Below are 22,031 nucleotides of genomic sequence, written 5' to 3'. Positions count from 1 at the left end.
GCTGAGGCACCAGTCAATCTAATCAATCAATCTATAGTCAATCACTATATTTAAAACAACTTCCGAATTTCTGCCGAGGTCGTCACGAGGCCCCAACAGAACGTTTTGGTATATTTGTCTTCTGGAAGGTTCGATTTGTTTCATCAGGACTTACATAGCCTGTCACGCACCAATCTGATAACCAAAATCAAAAGATATGTAAAATAGATTTCTAATGAAAATACCTTTTTAGAATGCCTATAGTGAGCACTCTCCAAGGCACTGATTCTATATTTGGAGAAGTCGATGAGAGTCAACTACCTAAAGAATTACAAAAAGTCTACCTCCCAACAAGTGACTGAATATTTGATCAATGTACGTTGAGAAGCTGTGTTTATTTGGTCGAGTGTGATTAGATGTGACCCAAAATAAAACCTTGCAGGTTGCGGTGGAGGGTCGAATAGATCTACTCTTTTGACCTAACCTAATCAAAAGTTGAGTGCATCCAGTTAACGATACTTGCATATTCTTTCTTTTTCTGAGGATATTTAATTCCAACCTGAATTTTTTTTCAATTTGGTATGGTCGAAGTAACTGATATAGTAATTCTTATAGCTATCGGCGAACTCAAAGGCCAAAAAACCAATGTAAAGAAATAATGCCCCTACGAATTAGTCCACGTGGACCGAAGAACTGGCGGTTTGTATTGCATAATTTTTACTAACCAAGTTTTATGATTGGCTGAAGAGTAATAAAATTAAATTTGAACTCATATTACAGTGACCAATAGAATGTTGCGATGAGTACCGCCGTTGTGTCATCAATGTTTAGTTCAGGAACTGATCGCGATTTGAGTGTTGAAATTCGATATTGGTGAAGTTATAATTTTTGTTATTTGTTTAAAATGTGGCGTCCTTGGACAAGTACTAATAATAATAACGAGTGTGATAACAAAGCAGACTTTTTCCTGTGTAGTGATTCCAATAGCACTGGTGAATAATGCGAAAAAGATATACCAGTGAATAAGATTCGGATGAATTTGAATATTGAAACACAGAGAGTATGTTTCAACATATATAAGAATCTACATCTCAAGTTTGGTTTCGAGGAAAACAAACTATTACAAGCTACATCAGATTTGACGGAAATTCCTTTCTCAACTGTACGTAAAATATTCAAAAACAAACCTTATGAACGGAAGACGCGATGTGATGTGGGATTATCAAAAACCTTTAGGTGTTCATCTAATAAAATCATTAAAAAAACAATATACGACTGTTACAAAAGCAATGTGATTCCCACAATTAAAATCATAAGGAAGAAATTGAATACTTCCGGGTGCTGTGACTAAACTCTTCAGAATTGGATAAAGAAACTAGGATTTAGATTTAAAATAATAAACAAACGTCAAGCAGTTATGGAAAACAGAAGAATAGTTGAACTGTGTAACAAATACTTAGAACAAATAACTAAATATAGACAAGAACGGCAAATTTTCTATTTGGACAAAACTTGATATGACACTCACGACACAGTTACGAAAGGGTGGACTGATGGTTCGAGAATGTGTACGCCTACCATGCCTGCAAATAAAGGATCGCGACTAATCATTGTGCAATGCGGAGGAATAAAGGATGGGTTCCGAATTCTTTGAAATTATGAGGAAAAAACTTTAGGACTGCAATGTTGAATATCATAAGAACATGGAAGCTAATATTTTTGGGGAATGGTTTGAAAACACATTGGTCTCAAATTTGGATGCAAATAGTGTAACAGTTCTTGACAACGCTTCCTATCATTCGCAACAGCTCATCAAAGTACCGAATAAAAATTCGAGGAAAGTTTTTTAGTGGATAACAATTTTTTTTTGAAGATAACTATACCAAAAACCAACTTCTTGAAGTTTTACAGACAAACACATTTAAAAAAGTGTATGCCCTTGAGAGTATTGCTGAAAAGTATGGACACACCATATTGAGACTTCCCCCCTATTTTGTGTTTTCAATCCCGTCGAGTTGATTTGGGGAAAATTTAAACAAAGCATCAGGCGTAACAATAATTTTCCAAAATTTGAGAGGAAGGTGATATAGCTAGTTAAAGAAGAAGTATCTAATATTACCGAAGAAGACGGGCAGAAAATGATTAAAAAAGTAATTTTAGTTGAAAAAGACAATATTGAGATTGAACACTTCCATATCAATGGCGGAAATAAATTCATTATTGATTTAAATGACGACAGCGATAGTGAAACAGAGAATAAGGAAGAGGAATTATCAAAAGCTTTTGAAGAAAGTTAGCAAAATATTTTATATATATATATATATATATATATATATATATATATATAAGTAGTTAGGTTAGGTAACAAGTGAGTGGGTCTATTCGATACATATATATATATATATATATATATATATATATATATATATATATATATATATATATATATATATATATATATATATATTTAGTTATATACCTACACAGTAGGTTTAATGGACGGATATAATCCAACGCCCTTCGTGTTATTAGCCAGGGGAGTAGTTGTTTTTTGATAGGCGTCAGTCCATTAAACCTACTGTGTAGGTATATAGAGACTGGCTTGAATGTTTTGAAGTTCATTTGCTTTAGATTTGTTTACTGCCAGTCTTCAAGCATAGCCCACTGACTAATAAGAAAATATAGATGATATTGTCTACAGGCAAGCATTCCTTGATGTGTTAAAATGAAATTCTAACAATGTTTAGTCAACTATGAGACAAATTATATGACATTGAACAAATCACATATAAAAACGGTATGAAGTATTTTCCACATAAAAATATTAGGGTGCTTCGAACAATTTCATCTTGAAAGTTGCTTGTGTATAGGATAAGTTTCATGATAACATAGTTGTTTAAAAAAAACAACACCCACTGATTCTGATATCGATTGTAAATTGAAACAATATTTTATTTAATTATTCAGTAGCTGAAAGTTAACAAAAAAATATATAATATTAAGTATAATTCAAATAGAACTGAGGTATTGTTTAATGGCTTCTGAATCCCTTTTCAACCAAGCCGTATTCAACTGGATTGTCTCTACTGATTGTTGAACGGTTCTTTCTATACCAGGAGCCTTATGGGTCTGGAAAAAGTTTTCTACTTCTTTGGACATTTCTTCGCTTGCAAAATTTTCTGTGAGGTATTTCACCAATCTTGTGAGAAGATATCCACTGAAACGTTCCTCTAATTGACACCAATTATCTTTGAAAAATTTCCATGCGAGATCCCTTCCTATGTTTGTTTGAGCCACTGAAGCAATCACAAATACAGTGTCCTGTGATCTGACCTCATCCTGAAAAAAACATGTTGAATATATAATAATGTCCCCAAGAAACAAGAATGTTTATAACAGAGATACAATACAGATTACAGATTAGTATTCTTTCAAGTAAGTATCTCTAAACTTTATGAAATTAACATAAAAGAACAATTGGAATCCTATTTCATAGCAAATAACTTGTTATCGCCCTCACAACATGGTTTCACTAAGAAAAAAAGTACTGATACGGCACTGTGTGATTTCAAAATCGAATAGTAAGTGCTCTAAACAAAAAGAAATGTGTTTTAGCTTTATTTATTGACTTTTCATGGGCTTTCGATTGTGTGAACCATAATCTTTTGCTGGACAAACTTTCAAGATATGGTGTAAGAGGAACACCCCTATCCATACTAAACTCATACTTATATAAGAGAAGGCAAGTAGTCAAAGTTGGAAAAGTCTAAGTACTGAAAGAAATATTGAGGATGGGGTACCACAGGGATCCATTCTAGGACCCTTCTTGTATTTAGCTTTTGCCAATGACTTGTCAGTGTCATTGTCAGTGTCAATAAGAACTCGGCCATTCACTGTACGTGTTATGCTGATGATACTAATATATTAATTATTGAAAACGATATGGACTCCGCGAAAAACACAGCTCTAGAGACCTCCAAAAAAGTTATGTGGCCAAAAAAAAACAATTTAATGTTGAATGAAGCCAAAACTAACTTGTTAAATTTCAAGATGAATACTGGGCAACAATATGGGTTGAATCTGTTTGTTGATACTGCTTTAGAATTGAACCTAACCAAGTCAACAAAAATGTTGGGTGTTGTTTTTGATGACAAACTTCAATGGAGGATACATATTGACCACTTATGTAATAAACTTAGAAAAGCCTGTTATTCTCTTAGGTTTCTATCCCACCATTGTGGTTTTATTAACTGTCTATTAAGCAAACTTCAATTCGCATCTTAGATATGACATCCTTAACTGGGGCACATTCTCTACCGTGTCTCGTGTGTTTTGTATACAAAAGTATGCTATTAGGATCATTGCTAAGTTGAGCTATAGAGATTCTTGTAGAGAAACTTTTCAGAATTTGAAAATATTAACGCTAGCAGAAGTATACATAATGGAAGCTTGCACATATATCTATCGAAACAGAAACACTTTAGCTGCTAACAGAGCCTATCATAATCACTCTACTCAGAATGCCCACTTATTATTACCTAGTCAACATTGCACTGCTCTTTTCCAAAGAAGTTTTGAGTTTCAAGGCTGCAAACTTTTTAATAAACTCCCCGACAATATCAGAAATTCTGAAAATGTACACATTTTTAAATCAAGACTGAAGCAACTTCTTCTGTCAAAGAACTGCTACAGTATTGATGACTTTTATTTTCGTTTTCAACTTTCTGATTCGAAAATAACCATTGAGCTAAGATATAGAAGAGAAAGAGTCGTGATTAAGAAAATATTTTGTCAGAGGGAATGTATGAAGAATTCTCTTCTAAAAATATATCCCGTTCAATTTCAATATATAATCATGTATTAAAGCTATCGTTCGGGGTTTTGGGCATAATCTGCAGTTCTGTGTGACCAATGGCTATCTTCTAGGGCGGGTACAATTTGGTTTTAAATGAGCATCAAAATCTCATCTCAGTTGGCGCGTACTTTATTATTTTGCGTGTTCGGTTCTATCCCATTGGTGGTGTGCTTCGAAAACTCATTTATAATTCATTTTCATTCGTCCCTCGATCTTCTATTTGAATTCCTAACTTTTGATTGGCAAAAACTTACCGACATAGCAAATTCAAGAACTTTCTGCAACAACTCTGGATGTTTGGCGGCTCCAAGAGATCGACTTATTCTATCCTTTTCCTCATGCAAATCTGTGGATCTGTATAATTCCAATAATTTGTGAAACTCTTCTTCACCTCCTGCTCTAAGAACAGTCTTATAACAAGCACTACGGACGTCAGCTGACAAGATTTGCTCAGACTTCAGATGAGACGAAAATCTGGTTTGTGCTTCTAATATTGAATCTTTGTCATCTAGCCAAACAAATCGACCCAAAACTAAACCTCTGAGCAACTTGTGCAGGTGAGATTCACCTGGTTTCTGATTCCAACCAAGCCTCTGATATAATTTACTCAGAAGTTGCCTTTGATACTGAAACATAAGAAAGATTATTGTACATAAATGAATTATTTTGTTAATTTTGAACGCCCTAGCATTCTTTCACCATATTATTTCTAATTGTGTAATAAGTTTTAGCGAGGTTCAATGTTTCAAATCAAATCAAAATATACTTTATAATAGGGGAGCCCAAGGGGGGATTTCGGGATTCACTAAAGCGCGGCAGATTCATATACAGGGGGATACCTTGTACCCGGTTAAGTACCTCCAACAAATATGAGCCCCATATATAAGGGCGCTCGTGAAGGATAAAGGATCAGATTAGTAAAAAAAAATTGATCATCAGAAATTCTCGAGCGCGTCAGATTAAGATAGGGTGAGTTAATTACATGCTAAAAAGTGTATATTCCAGTAATCTGACAATTTGAGAGTGACGTAAAGAAAAGAGAGCACAGCAAAGTTGTAAAAAAATAACGTCATTTCGACATTCAACAGCATAGCTATTTTTTTTATTTTGAAGGAAATGATTCAAGGATAACGAAAAATATACAGGCTGATTCACGGTGGATGGCACATTAGACGTTTCTGGTGAACCAGACAACGGATCACTTTGAAAATTTAATGGAGGGCATATTCGGACATTCTCTAGCCAACTAAAATATTTTCGACAATGCGGTGTTGCCGCTTCTATTAGAAAGCAGTAGCAACTTTGATTTTTCAAATGGAACACTCTGTATATAATATTATTTTTGGAATCTCCAACAATTGCCCGACAACTTTTCTTGATATTTCCCTATACCTATCTGTTACCGTTTCGAAATAAAAATTAATTTCAATTTTTTTCTTCGAAAATCATTACTTCTAAAAATGCCGAAATCTTTTAGTTAAGAAGTACTATGATATCGAAATTTGGTTTGGAGTTAGGTGATACTTGGACACTTCCCACACGTCAGCCTAATCTCCGTTACTTCAATACAGGGTAGTAAAAAAATACAGTTTTTTCGTTCGCTTGAAAAAGTTGCTGAAATTTGATTATTTTAAATGGAACACCCTGTATATTATTGAAAATTCGGAAAGCTGCTGAAATTTGCTTTCTTTCTATGTATATCATACCTATACCTAACTAGTCAAGTTTCGGACTTATGAACATTTATTTGTGAAAATGTCCCTTCAGAATGGTATTTCCATTCGGTATTTGGTAAGCAGGCCATGATTACTATTTGACAGTAGCGTTGTGACATTCTCCTAATAATATCGACATTTTCGTCACTTCAGAAGTTGCAAATACCTTCAAAACGATGGAACAAAACTATTCAAACGAAGTTCTTATGAATTTGTTTATTATTTTTGGACAGTGTGACAAAATTATCAGCAGAACATGTAGAAAGTTCAATGAAATGTATCCGAATCTACCGCCAATGAACCTCAAGAAATTTATACGAATTCAGAACAATTTCAATATGTTTGGATAAACTTTAAAAAAGCACCAAGAAACTTGAAATTGGAAATATTGATATGAATAATTATAAAAAAGTAAAACAATCATGTGGAATATTTCAAAATATGTTCGAATCGCTGGCCGTTCACTTCCAAGCACTTTAAAATGCGGGTGTTGACTGCTTTCGTGGTGGCAGATCTGATTTCAATGGGATCCAAATCTTCAAATGTTTGGGCAATCCTTTCTAACAATTCATCTCTCGAACGCACGGGTATTTTGTAAACTTTTTCTTTAAACATTCCCCACAAATAAAAATCTAATGGATTAAGATCGGGTGATCTCGCTGGCCAATTCCATGGTCCCAAGCGCCTCATCCACCGATCGTCAAATAGTCTATCCAGTTCTGCGCTCACTTCTCTTGTGCAATGTGCAGGAGCTCCGTCTAGTTGGTACCAACAGTTTCGATAATCTTCGAGTGGCAGATTATCCACGAAACTGTCTACAGTATTCTCCAAAATATTCAGGTAGCTTCTGGATGTTAATGACTCCTCGTATATCACGTACCTCAATTTGTTGTCCATCAACATGCAGAAGACATTAAAACTAAATTTTTCTTGAAATCCGGCTTCTTTTGTGACGTGAGGATTTTCACTGGACCAATAATGACGATTTTTTCTATTGAAAATCCCTTCTCTTGAAAATTTCGATTCATCAGTCCAAATAATTTTATTTAAAAAAAGTGGATCTTCTTGAATGCGTGTCAACAACATTTCACAAAATTCTACTCTCTGTTGAGGATCTTGAGGCTTCATTGCTTGAATTTTGGTGAATTTATAATCATGCTTTTTATGTCTTCGCAAGATTCTTTGAACCGATGAATATTTTATACCCAAATCTTCTTCAGCACTTCTTATCGATGACTCGGGAAATGCGTGAAAATATGCTAAGACATTAATCTGGTTGTCTTCGAAAGTTACGGGTCGAGGCAAGTTTCTTGGTGCTTTTAAAGTTGATCCAAATGCATTGAAATTGTTCTGAATTCGTATAAATTTCTTGAGGTTCATTGGCGGTAGATTCGGATACAATTCATTGAACTTTCTACATGTTCTGCTGATAATTTTGTCACACTGTCCAAAAATAATAAACAAATTCATAAGAACTTCGTTTGAATAGTTTTGTTCCATCGTTTTGAAGGTATTTGCAACTTCTGAAGTGACGAAAATGTCGATATTATTATAAGAATGTCACAACGCTACTGTCAAATAGTAATCATGGCCTGCTTAACAAATACCGAATGGAAATACCATTCTGAAGGGACATTTTCACAAATAAATGTTCATAAGTCCGAAACTTGACTAGTTAGGTATAGGTAGAAAGCAAATTTCAGCAGCTTTCCGAATTTTCAATAATATACAGGGTGTTCCATTTAAAATAATCAAATTTCAGCAACTTTTTCAAGCAAACGAAAAAACTGTATTTTTTTACCACCCTGTATTGAAGTAACGGAGATTAGGCTGACGTGTGGGAAGTGTCCAAGTATCACCTAACTCCAAACCAAATTTCGATATCATAGTACTTCTTAACTAAAAGATTTCGGCATTTTTAGAAGTCATGATTTTCGAAGAAAAAAATTGAAATTAATTTTTATTTCGAAAACGGTAACAGATAGGTATAGGGAAATATCAAGAAAAGTTGTCGGGCAATTGTTGGAGATTCCAAAAATAATATTATATACAGAGTGTTCCATTTGAAAAATCAAAGTTGCTACTGCTTTCTAATAGAAGCAGCAGCACCACATTGTCGAAAATATTTTAGTTGGCTAGAGAATGTCCGAATATGCCCTCCATTAAATTTTCAAAGTGATCCGTTGTCTGGTTCACCAGAAACGTCTAATGTGCCATCCACCGTGAATCAGCCTGTATAATCTGACGATTTCCGCAAGCAGAAATAACAAAAAATCGTCGATAAAGATTAATGCGTGCAGCTGTGTGATACCTATATTTCCCTTCGCGTTTCTATTCCTCTTTCACTTTTTCTCTATCTATCACTCACTCCGTTCTCACTCTGAATTCTGTTACCATGACGCCATCACAGCTGATCACAGAGACTCGTTCGTGATGAAGATGGTGATTAATTAATCAATTAATTACAAAAAACTACCTTTTTTTGAGCATAAAAAAAAATATGTTCTTATAAATACAAGTATTTTATTTAAAAAACATACACTTATTTATTTGCATGCTATTTCCTGAGCTTTTCAATTAATTAATTTCAATGAATAAAAAAAATATTTATTGTCAGATAAGGCGAATCCCTCTAGATAATCGTCAGATTATGAGACATCACATCTAGAACATAAAGATGAAGAACTATTATATCTTAAACTGACGCGCTTGAGTATTTCAAAATGGCGTAAAATAATAATTTCCAAAAGAAACATTCAATTCCCCATATTATTCTTTGTGAGGTCCAGGGATATGCAATTAGGTCGTCTTTTTTTTTCTTAAAAACTAAGCAAGATACGAAAAAAATTCAAGACACAAAAAGTTATATTCCTAATTGCTTAATCCAAGGAAATAATAAAAATTGCACAAAAGTCAGTGGCGTACATTTTTAAGTCAAAAATATTCGTTCAAATCCCGCTCGAGACGCCACTGAACTTAATAAATTGAATCACGTTCGGGCTAAATTAGCTCCTTAATGTTATAATTACCATTGCCAAATTACAACAAAATTAGGTAAAGGATATTTAAGATATTTACGAATAACTTTTTTTTAAATTTTAACACCCTGTATCTTGAGAACAAAGTATTTGCGGACCTATGTTTATATGAACATTTCGTCTTGAAATTACCTAAAGAATCGTCTATTAAATTTATGGTACATACTTAATTAACACCCTGTATATATATATTTAAGAAGATTGTTATTCAAGTTGATTTGTTAGAAAACAAACTATTAGGTATACTTTCAGATCATTTTTATATAAGATCGAATAATCTATGAAATGAGTTGATTCATTCAAGTCTTTTAACTTTTGAAGAAACTTTCAATAAGGGTTTCTAAGATTACTTACCCGCTTATAATCCGATTCATAATCAGTATGTCCTAAAAGTTGGCCAATTCTACCAAGTATGTTATTGATTGAAGTCCATACATTATAATCTGGTTCATTTTCATAAGCCTTAAGCAATTTAAGTACTTCAACAGTACTATTATGGCCAGCTTTCACCATAGCAAAGAGATCATCCGAAAGTCCTAGTCTAGAAAATGATAAAAATTGTTTGATTCACTGTTTTATATAGGAAATAACACATCAGGAATCAGAAAACCTAACGATATATGAAAAAATAATATTTGAAATAATATGATGAAGACCTTGGTTTAACTAAGGATGAATATACATGAAGTGAAATGTTTTCAAGTGAACAAATTTTTTGTTTCGGCAACAAAACAAACATGCTTTGTATGTTTTTATAATACTTTGTACAATTAATTATTATTCAAGGTGAGTTGAGAGTTATTATGAAACTTTCTTTCAACAAATAAGGATTCCAACTTATGACCCTGTCTTGTAATACTTAACATTTGGAGTAAGAGCGATACTTCACAAAAACATACTTCGGGGTGGTAGTCAGAACAATAAATATATTCCGGAGAGGTGTATACAATATACTGCGTTTACTCAGTTATTTTCATCAGGTACTTTTCTTGTTTATTCACATTTTGTCTTCAATCGAAGACCGCCTGCCCGTTATTGACACTGCCCAATAGGCCGAAACAGCTTTCTACCGGTGGCTCTTAAATTGAAATCAATATGGGAATGATCAGAATAGTACTTATCTATTTATCAGGAAACAACACATAAGCATGGAATCAACAACAGGAACCAACCGCACATTTGTGGTTCCAGTTAGAAGACCTAGAATTCCCAGGCTACATCTAACATGACCACATAGGCAGCTATAGCTACCTGCGTGACATCCATGTCCTGTTGGTGACACCACGCATATGTGAAGTTTTTCATTTTAGGTAACCAGTTGTTGCCCATCTTTACAGTTGGCTACACCGCGCTGATGAGGCCAATAGCCAGAAACACGTGTCCGCAGTCTGCCCCCCTTTTTTGGAGTGTTGTGTCTACGAATTGTTTAATTTTTTATTTGTATCATGCACACTCGATAAAATCTCTATTTGTATTTATATTCTGGACCCAGATGTCACGCAGGTAGCTGTAGGTGCCTACGTGGTCATGTTAGATGTAGCCTGGGAATTCTAGGTCTTCTAACTGGAACCACAAATGTGCGGTTGACTCCTGTTGTTGACTCCTTGCGTTCGTGTTGTTTCCTGCTTTCGGCAAACAAGTGTTGCCCATCTTTACACTTGGTTGCACCGCGCTAATGAGGTCAATAGCCAGAAACACGTGTCCGCGGTTTGCCCCCCTTTTTGGAGTGTTGTGTCCACGAATTGTTTCATTTTTTATTTGTATCATGCACACTCGATAAAATCTCCATTTGTATTTATATCCTGGACCCAGATGTCACGCAGGTAGCTATAGCTGCCTAAGTGGTCATGTAAGATGTAGCCTGGGAATTCTAAGTCTTCTAACTGGAACCACAAATGTGCGGTTGGCTCCTGTTGTTGACTCCGTGCGTTCGTGTTGTTTCCTGCTTTCGGCAAACAAGTGTTGCCCATCTTTACGCTTGGCTTCACCGCGCTGATGAGGCCAATAGCCAGAAACACGTGTCCGCGGTTTGCCCCCTTTTTGGAGTGTTTGTCTACGAATTGTTTCATTTTTGATTTGTATCTTGCACACTCGATAAAATCTCTATCCGTATTTATCATTTCATTTAATTTTTATGTCTCAAAAAAATTTTACAGACATGTCCAAATCTTAACCCAAATAACTAAAGATAGATGATAGAATAATTTGTAGTCCTGGTAATATAATCGAGGTTGACAATAATTGTGATATGGGATATTGAAGAATAAAAACATATATGATCTACATACAAGATAAAATACATTTTAAGAGATGACTAAATAGGAATATATAAAATGTATGGATTATATATAAAACGTAAATGTATAAAATATATGAAGTATGATGTATAAAATTGAAAAAAAATATATAATGTGAAATGTATAGAATGTCAAATGAATGAAATATAGAAAAATGTATGAATATATACCGTAACAATAAAATGGGAAATTATATTCAATCACTGTGATTATCCATGAACAGATGCCGATTTTCAGCGATCAACTGAGTAAATTCTTGGATGTTATAAATACAGTTACTAGATAAGATACATTTCAATTTGGATTTGAATTTTTTTGGAGGTAAATCTCGAAATTGAGGTGATAAGCTGTTACAGAGTCCCATATCCATTTTGGTAGTTTTTTGAAGCCTTGTTTTTGGTTCAACTGTTCTGGTTTTGAACCTAGTATCATATTCATGTATCTCTTCACAAGTTTCATAGCATACTGAAGTTGTGAATGGGATTGACAGTAATAAAAAGTTAGCGCTGCTGTTTGATTTACAAGGTCTTGAACTTTTTTAATAGCAAAAACAGCCTTGGGGAGTTTAGTATACAAAAAATTCACATGTGACCACTGGAGGTGACTGTCAATTTGTACACCTAGAAATTTCACATTTCCATACATTTCTTCCTGATTAACAGAATTATTTAGCCTACAATCAAATTTTAGGCTTACAGTTTTACTCTCATTCAGTACGAATTCATTGCTGGCGAAGCATGTATGTGCTTGTTGTCTAACATCATCCTGGGCTATTTTGAGATATTCATCCCTTTCTATACTGATTGTGAAAAGCGTCATCTGCAAAGAGTACAGATAATCTGTTATATCCTGGACCCGGATGTTACACAGGTAGCTATAGCTGCCTACGTGGTCATGTTAGATGTAACCTGGGAATTCTAGGTCTTCTAACTGGAACCACAAATGTGCGGTTGGCTCCTGTTGTTGACTCTGTGCGTATGTGTTGTTTTCTGCTTTCGGCAAACAAGTGTTGCCCATCTTTACACTTGGCTGCACCGCGCTGTTGAGGCCAATAGCCAGAAACACGTGTCCGCGGTTTGCCCCCTTTTTTTGGAGTACTGTGTCCACGAATAAGGATTTGAAGCTTTATAACTTCTATTTATTATATGCGAGAACTTTCGACAGCTGGTCGTGCTTTCATCTTCAAGGTTCTACTCAAACTGAACGTTTCATCCCCTTGTTTCTTCTTTTATCCGGTCAGAACGGTCAAAAATAAGTTGATAGTTGAATGCAAAACAACTGAAGAATACTAACCTATCCAATGGAGGAAGAGACCTATTTTGAATAGCAGGTATGAATTTTTCCAACATGTTCGATGTGTATTGAGATCTGTAAAAACCAATGGTGCCAGGATTGAGTTTGATCCAATCAGATGGCTCAACACCAGGTACAAAAATTTCAGCACTTGGAGTTTTGAGAACTATGGTCTTTGCTTCTTTGGAAGGGTTTTTAGAGGTAGATATGGAAAGTGGTATCATCCAGAAGTGGTTTTCATTCTCATCTGTGCCATCTGCTGTGAATTTTTTCTGAGTAAGCGTTAAAATGACACCTTTCTCACCCTCTGAAAAATAAAAATCGTTATCAATATTTCAGATAAAATATCAATGGATTTCAATACTACAACAATAAATAAACTATAAGGACCAAAAGGAGCCGTGGATAATCCTGTATGAGCTGATTTTGGCATACTCCATACCGAAGACAAATATGGATACAATCAGAAAGTAGTGAAGTGACTTTGAAATAAGAATAAACTTCATTCTCTTTGATAGCTCAACATTCCTACTACAGAAATACTCTGTACAAAAAAGTATGGTGATTGTGACTGAGCTGTTGTTTGTGACCTAGACGATGCTGTCACGTTTTGTTTTTGTACAGTTGATACATGCATTAAAGTTCCTTCTTCAAGTCTACTACTAGTTTCACTGTATTCTCTGGTCAACAGATTACTGGGCTCGAAATTCCGAAAATATCACTGATACCAGAAACAATTCATGGCAAATAAAGGATATTCTATTCTTTTCTATTCTAACATGACTCAACCTCTGACGGAAGCACCAAACTTTTACGAAGGTTCGAAATAGATGAAATTCTTGTGTTATTTCAAATAAATAAAAGCACTTCGTACAGATATTGCTATCAAGACTTGTTCTGTGGTACTTTAACAGTTTTACAATAGTAAGATTTAGAAAACTCGCTTCTGGTAGACTTTGCCAAGAATTGAAGACTATCTGGACCATTATTGACTTCCAGGTTGTTTACTCCTTTGTTCAATCTACTACATTATACGTACATTTTTATAATAATAATATTGCCTTTATTATTTCATAACCAAAACACAACATAACTTATATATTCAACCTACAATTGAAATAAAGGGTGAAGTTCATCGTCCGTAATGAAATACATCACAGAAAATGTTCTTATATAAGAAATAAAGGCGATTCTTACCTGCTGGTCGGCTTGTTACTTTAACTACTGGAAATCCCAGTTGTGTGGTCCAAGTCGACATAATTTCCGCTATTGGTTTACTACTTGCTTCAGTCAGTGCAGCCCAAAGGTCCTCAGTGAATGTATTATTATATTGATGTTTGACCAGGTACAAATGCATTCCTTTTCTGAAATCATCATCACCAATAAAATGGTGTATCATTCTAATTACAGATGCTCCCTTGTGATAACTTATATCATCAAAAATTTCATCAATTTCAGCTGGATTACCAACAGGTACTTCGATGGGATGAGAGTTTTTCAGGCTATCCAATTCAAGAGCTTTTATATGAGAGTCATTAACAAACTGTGTCCATATGTCATATTCTGGAAAGAGGAAGTTGACACATAAGAATTCCACAAATGATGCATAGCCTTCATTGAGCCATAAATGGGTCCACCATTCCATTGTAACCAAGTTTCCAAACCACTGATGCGCAAGCTCGTGTCCAACCACAAGTGCTATCCATTGTTTACTTACAGCTGATGAATTTTGTGGATCTACTAAAAGGCAGGTTTCTCTGAAAAAAATATATACATACAGTTATACAGGGTGTCTCATATAAAACTCCACGGGCAAATATCTAGTAAGTAAGTAATCTTCATTATAGGATACATTATTATTGTATCTGAATTCCTTCGTGATGTTTTTTAAAATTCCCATACACTGTTGTATTTCGAGTCTTTTCATAACATATATATATATATATATATATATATATATATATATATATATATATATATATATATATATATATATATATATATATATATACACATCGGAAAAGTCTAGGGATATTTTTATAACATACTAAATATCATAAAAATATATGCATGAGGTCGTTTAATTTCGATTAAATTGGTACACTCGACCACCCTGTAGATTTCTATGGGTTGAACAAAGCCTGCAAAAACGGTAACTAATCTTTTATCAAGTTTTTTACAAACTGTAGGTTTTCGGCTAAAATGAATAATCTGAAAGTGTCGAGTTTGTACATTCTATGCCGTTCTTGCTCAGCAATTAAACTGGAAATATTGTGCTTTACCATGGAACGCCATCACTTACCATTGGCTGAGATAAATAGAGCTGTAAGGCTTCTTCAACGTGGCATGCAACAAAATGATGTAGCTCTTCGTTTGGGGGTCTCCCAAAGTGTTATCAGTCGATTGTGGCGGCGTTTCCGTGAAACTGGCAGTCCAGCCGAACAACATCCAGGGCGAGGACGCGCTACAACTGCAGTTCAAGACCGATTTTTGGTCTTAACCGCAAGAAGACAACCGACAATCACAGCACCTGAGTTGGTTAACGTGTTGCAGCAGACGCACCAGGTAACCATTGGTCGTGATACTGTCAGAAATCGACTGCATGAAGCAGATCTCCACAACAGAAGGCCACTTAGATGTCCACCTTTGTCGAGAGGCAATCGCGGTAGAAGATTAGAGTGGTGTCAAGAAAATCAAAACTGGGATGCAAATGATTGGGCCACAGTTTTGTTTACAGACGAATCCAGATTTGGATTTCAGCCAGATTCTCGTCGAGTAAGACTGTGGAGACGACCTGGAAATAATGAACGTTTGAGACACGTCCAGGAAGTCCACACATACAGAGGTGGTACAGTAATGCTATGGGGCGGAATCATGATCGACGGCAGAACCGATCTCGTTTTTCCAAATCGCTCCCTCACAGCTCGACAGTACCTCGATACCATTCTTCTACCTATCGTCCGTCCGTTTGCTGGTGCTGTTGGTGAAAACTTCCACCTAATGCACGGTAATGCTCGTCCACATGTCGCGCGTCTAGTGACTGACTGGCTCACCAACGAAGGAGTTGATGTATTGTCATGGCCAGCACAATCACCGGACCTGAATCCCATCGAGCATGTGTGGGACATGCTTCAACGAAGAATTACTCCGCATATGGGGAACATTCACACAACTTTTCAATTGAGAGAGCTTTTAATCGCTGAATGGGCAAATGTACCTCAACAAGACATTGACAATCTCATTTTGTCGATGCACGATAGATGTAGGGCCGTAATAAACCAGCGTGGAGGTCATACTTTGTACTGATTCCAATTTTTTTTGTATTATGATTTTTTTTCGGGGTGCCAAAGAAGAGCCATATTTTTTTTTAGTTTTGCTTATATGCGCACTCAGTATTTTTGACCATTTAATAAATTTTGTTGAAAGTTACATTCATTTATATCCCTAGACTTTTCCGATGTGTGTATATATATATATGTTCTTTTAATTATATTTTTATATATTTTTTAATTTTGATTTGACTAATATGACTGTGAATTTACTGTGACTTGCCATAAATGTATAAACTACATAATCTGGTCAAATAAACTACTACTACTACTACTACTACTACTACTATATTTCGATTTATGTACTGATTCGGTAAAAAATTACTTTCCGTTGCCTGCTATTATAGTCCCCTGGCATTCGGTTCGAAAGATTTTCACTTGTGTTTTCCGAACTATTTACATAATCAACTGGTTTTCTTGTAATTTTTCGAAAATTTGTGTGGTCGGTTTGATTCAAATAATTTGCCAAACAACTAGTTACCACCATTTCCTACGTTATTGAACAAATCTACTACTTCTAGAATAGAATTCAACATTGATTTGTCAAAGGAAAAGTTAGAGAAATTGGAGTTCTATATTTAGCTGTATTTACAGTACGTGAGTTGATGATCTGTCGAATATTTCCATTTAAATATTAGTGGTACCTGTAATATAGACAACCAACATTTATATGACTACTTGCGAGTAGTCCAATTTTTTTTGTATTATTATTTTTTTTCGGGTGCCAAAGAAGAGCCATATTTTTTTTTAGTTTTGCTTATATGCGCACTCAGTATTTTTGACCATTTAATAAATTTTGTTGTAAGTTACATTCGTTTAATAATCACCCGTCAACTTTTTTACCTAAAGCGATCTAAAAAAAATTATTGCCATTTTTAAAAATATCCCTAGACTTTTCCGATGTGTATATATATATATATATATATATATGTATATATATATATATATATATATATATATATATATATATATATATATATATATATATATATATATATCCCTATAATATATATATATATATATATATATATATATCCCTATAATATATATATATATATATATATATATATATATATATATATATATATATATATATATATATATATATATATATGTATATATATTTATTTATATTGTAAAATAAGCTATGTTATTTCAAATCAATTTTGTTACACGGGTGAAAGGACTTTGGTCGATAGCCAGTTGAGCAAAATTGTAATTTTGTTCAATAAATTACAATTATTATTATTCCTACTTACACTACAAATCAGATATATATTGGTTGAAGTAACACACTCTTCATGGACGAAATTGCAGCTAACAAAAAGAGTTGCAATCTTGTAGGACACACCACATGTTCCATGGCCAACATTACTAGTGTTCTATTTTTAAATATTCACGACGCACTAGTTAACATGATGTTAAGTTTGCTCATCATAAAATGATATCGCTAGATGAACTCATAACTATGAGAAAAATACAAACCTATAAGTTACAAGGCCCCAGTTTTCCATGGCACCTGCACAAAAATCCGCAATAGCAACCAAATCAATTTTGGGTAAAGGATAAGCTATGTTAAAGTATTCCTTGTAATATGGTAACACTTTTGTGGCCACTCGAAGAGCAAAATTTCCTTGTTCCTTTTTTCCTCTGGGTGTGTATACTCTTACTAAAACCCCATCACTTGATGTGTCTTCTACAAAGTCATACTCACCTATCACTATGGCTACTAAGTATGTGGACATGAGAGGAGTTTTTTCAAAATCATATCTGAAACAGAAAGTATATTAAATCCAGATCCAGAAACCCTACAAATGACATAAAATGGACCCGTTATATTCCCACCTTAATTAATTTGTTCATTCATTAACCTTCAGGAACATTGACAATGGTTCATTGAAAAATTATAAATGTGTATGTTGTATGTCCATGCATGATTTCATTTGCTTTAAGGCAAATGAAATCATGCATGGACTCAGCAGGTCTACTAGAAATCTATTTTGCTATGGCATATTCACATATATCCCTCAATATCATAGCATGGGGTTGCAGTAATGAATTCATGAGAGTATTCATAGCACAAAAGCGCATTGTTAGACTAATTTTCAGCATTGAACACCGAGACAGCTGTAAACCAGTATTCGTTAGGAAAAAATTATTACCGGCTCCCTCCATATACATTCTTAAATGTATAGGATTTGCTAGATCTTACATCCATGAACTAGAAACGAACGCAACGGTGCACAGTTACAACACACGTCATGGTGATGTTTTGCGTATTCCAAGTCATAAGTCAACGAAATATAAAAAGTCCCCTTTGTATAATGCCATAAATCTGTATAATAAATTACCAGAGCAGATCAAACAAATTACCTCTGACAAAGTGTTTCATGGTAGAGTAAAGCAATTGCTGCTGCAAAAATGTTACTATAGTTGTGATGAATTCCTGGAAGATGATTTCCGTTGAGCAATGATTTTACTTATTTTTTTCCTCTTATTATTATTTAGTGTTATCTTCGACGCCTGTTCCATATTTTTACTAAGGAATTTATATACGTGTCTTGTCTATATATGTGTATGTATGTGTGCATGTTTATATATGTGGGTGTGTATATGTGTGTATATATGTATATACGCATATATGATAAATGAAATACCTACCTATTTTATTCGTATCACACTATATATATATATATACATATATATATATATATATATATATATATATATATATATATATATATATATATACCATATGTACATACTGTAGCTCAGTGGCAAATAAATAAATAAATAAAAACAAATATACTAAAAATTTATTGAACTATAGTAAAATCAGTCTCATATTAAAAACATATGCCACTCAAGGCAATATACAGACATATCTAGGTATGTCAAAATAATAATCGAAAATATCTAAATAAAATGATACATACATCAATGAGCATTTATATATAAAAACATTTGAAGTATGTACTTCGCATAACTTTAAGTTATGTTCAACTGTACAAGCTTATCGATACACAAGGGAAAGTAAAAAAATGTCACTGTCAAAAGTAGAGAATAAAAAGCATGTTTTAATACAGAGCAGTGGTCATAGGGCAAATGTGAAACTCCTGGTAATTATAGTAGTATCTCTGTATTAGTAAATACTTCACTGTATTTTGGAATTTTATATCGCTAGTAATCTGCTTAATTTTTTGTGGTAATTTTGTTGTTTAAAAATCTGTTTAAAATCTGTTTTTCCGTTAATCAGCTGTCGCTCCCATACGAACGACAACTCTCAAAAGTTGAGAAACTTGTGCGAGCTGAGGACTAACAAGGTCTTACCTTTTAACGTGTGATTCCTAACACGGAATGTACCGGTGCATTATATATATTGCACTATACTCACTATAGTGTGAAGAATCTTTAACGTGAGTTGATCTATGCTGAGGGATTTCCAAAAAATTACCACTTCGTGTGTTGTAATTATGGTTTCAAGCATTTGTCAAGATTGATAAGTTATGTCTAGCAAACAAAATGCATTTCATGATATAGATGGAAGGTACAGCTAGTAATATTTTACTTTTGTGGAATAAAAGTGCCAGTGAAATCTCTGGCTTTGCCCCAAATCATAATGTTAAGATTAAGAGGGGAGTAGGCCATCACATAATATAGGTTCATCAGCGCTACCTCAACTAAACTGAACTTCAGTTGTATTATGGATATTATGCCTTATTCAGATTGGAACAAACACTACCTATTTGCTTGTCCCAAGTCAAGTTGGAGTCCAAATATGTACCTAAGAATTAAACTACATTCAAGGTTTGGATATAGTCAATTGTGGGTCAATATTCTTCTAACCTTAACCTATATGTACACTGAATTAATTAGAAACGGTTAATTACAAGCCCAACAAGTGATAATAAAATACATGTGATCCAACTCTCCATCCCAGCATTAATTCCAAATAAAAAAACAAGTATGAAATCATCACATTTCTAAACGTTCAACAGCTTTTGAGTTATCTGTCTATCACCGTTGAATCACCATGTATAGTCAAAGTAACTGGTATTGTGCATATTTAAAGTGTCGGCGCCCTCAAAGACAAAAAAAACCAACACAAAGAGATAAAGCTGCTGCCAACTAGTCCACGTGGACTGAAGAATTGGCGGTTCGTATTGGATGATTTTTACTAACCGAGTTTTATGATTGGCTGAAGAGTCATAAAATCAAATTTTGAAGTCATGTTACGGTCACGTATAGAACGCGAGCCGTCGTGTTGTCAATGTTCAGTTCAGGAACTGATCGCGATTTGAGTGTTGAAATTCGATATTGGTGCAGTTATTACTTAAAATTTTTGTTATTTGTTTAAAATGTGGCGTCCTTGGACAAGTACTAATAGTAATAACGAGTGTGATAACAACGCAGACTTTTTCCTGTGTACTGATTCTAATAGCGATGATGGACAATGCAAAAAAAGAGATACCAGTGAATAAGATTCGGATGCATTTGAATACTGAAACACAGAGATTATATTTCAACGTATATAAGTTTGGTTTCGAGGGAGACAAACTATTATAAGCAACATCAGATTTGACTGAAATTCCTTTCCCAACTGTACGTAAAACCGTAAAATAGTCAAAAACAAACCTTATGAACGCAAGACGCGATGTGATACAGAATTACCAAAACCTTCAGATGTTCATCTAGTAAAATCCATGAAAAAAAAACAATATACGACTGTTATAAAAGCAATGAGATTCCTACAACTGAAATCATGAGGAAGAAATTGAATACTTCCGGCCATAACGTGAGCTGCTGTGACAAAACTCTTCAGAATTAGATAAATGAACTAGGATTTATATTTGAAATAATAAACAAACGTCAAGCAGTTATGGAAAGCAGAAGAATAGTGAAATTGCGTAACAAATACTTAGAACAAATAACTAAATATAGACAAGAACAACGTCAAATTTTCTATTCGGACGAAACTTAGTATGACACTCACGACACAGTTACGAAAGGGTGGACTGATGGTTCGATAATGTGTACGCCTAACATGCATGCAAACAAAGGATCGCGACTATCATTGTGCAGTATTTTGCAAGGTTTTTTGTCGAGATATTAGTTTCTTCATTTCGTAAACATATCTTGTACTGGGTAAGCACCTGATGCGCAACAACGGTAATGTAGTGATTTTGTATCCGTATATGTGAGTTAGGAAATAACATTATATGTTTTCAAATCAATACATTACTACTGAGAACAAACAATTACTTACTTGATTAGATCTCCCATGGGTTGACTAGTTTTTACCGGCATATTGGATAGAGCGACTAAATCTTTAGGTATGACGACACTTATATCAAATGTTGCTTTGAGAGCAGGCTCATCCCAACAAGGAAAACATCTCCGGGCATCTGTAGATTCAAACTGTGTTACTGCTCCGTAAACTTCCTCTCCCTTTTCATTAATATATTTACTCCTGAAATTTGAAAGAATTAACTCAGAGTCAGAGTCAGAAATGCTTTATTGTCACA

General features: G+C 34.2%; 1 protein-coding gene across 1 annotated transcript in view; it reads right to left on the bottom strand.

Moving 5' to 3' along the window:
• Positions 1-2,898: 2,898 nt before the first annotated feature.
• Positions 2,899-22,031, bottom strand: part of Psa (puromycin-sensitive aminopeptidase) — a 29,564-nt gene continuing 10,431 nt past the window's right edge. Inside the window, exons 3-9 of the mRNA XM_074173539.1 lie at positions 21,773-21,976; positions 17,992-18,276; positions 14,375-14,934; positions 13,178-13,484; positions 9,942-10,128; positions 5,089-5,460; positions 2,899-3,318 (exon numbers count right to left, since the gene is read on the bottom strand). Of these exons, the coding sequence (XP_074029640.1) occupies positions 2,989-3,318; positions 5,089-5,460; positions 9,942-10,128; positions 13,178-13,484; positions 14,375-14,934; positions 17,992-18,276; positions 21,773-21,976 (2,245 nt within the window). The 3' untranslated portion in view covers positions 2,899-2,988. The remainder of the gene's footprint in view (positions 3,319-5,088; positions 5,461-9,941; positions 10,129-13,177; positions 13,485-14,374; positions 14,935-17,991; positions 18,277-21,772; positions 21,977-22,031) is intronic.

The sequence above is a fragment of the Leptinotarsa decemlineata genome, unplaced genomic scaffold (genome assembly GCF_025532065.1).
Source record: "Leptinotarsa decemlineata unplaced genomic scaffold, Ldec_3_MD MMD2_tig00000251_RagTag_RagTag, whole genome shotgun sequence".
NCBI lineage: Eukaryota > Metazoa > Arthropoda > Insecta > Coleoptera > Chrysomelidae > Leptinotarsa > Leptinotarsa decemlineata.
The sequence above is the reverse complement of the archived record's forward strand: the minus strand, read 5'-3'. Positions and strand labels throughout refer to the sequence as shown.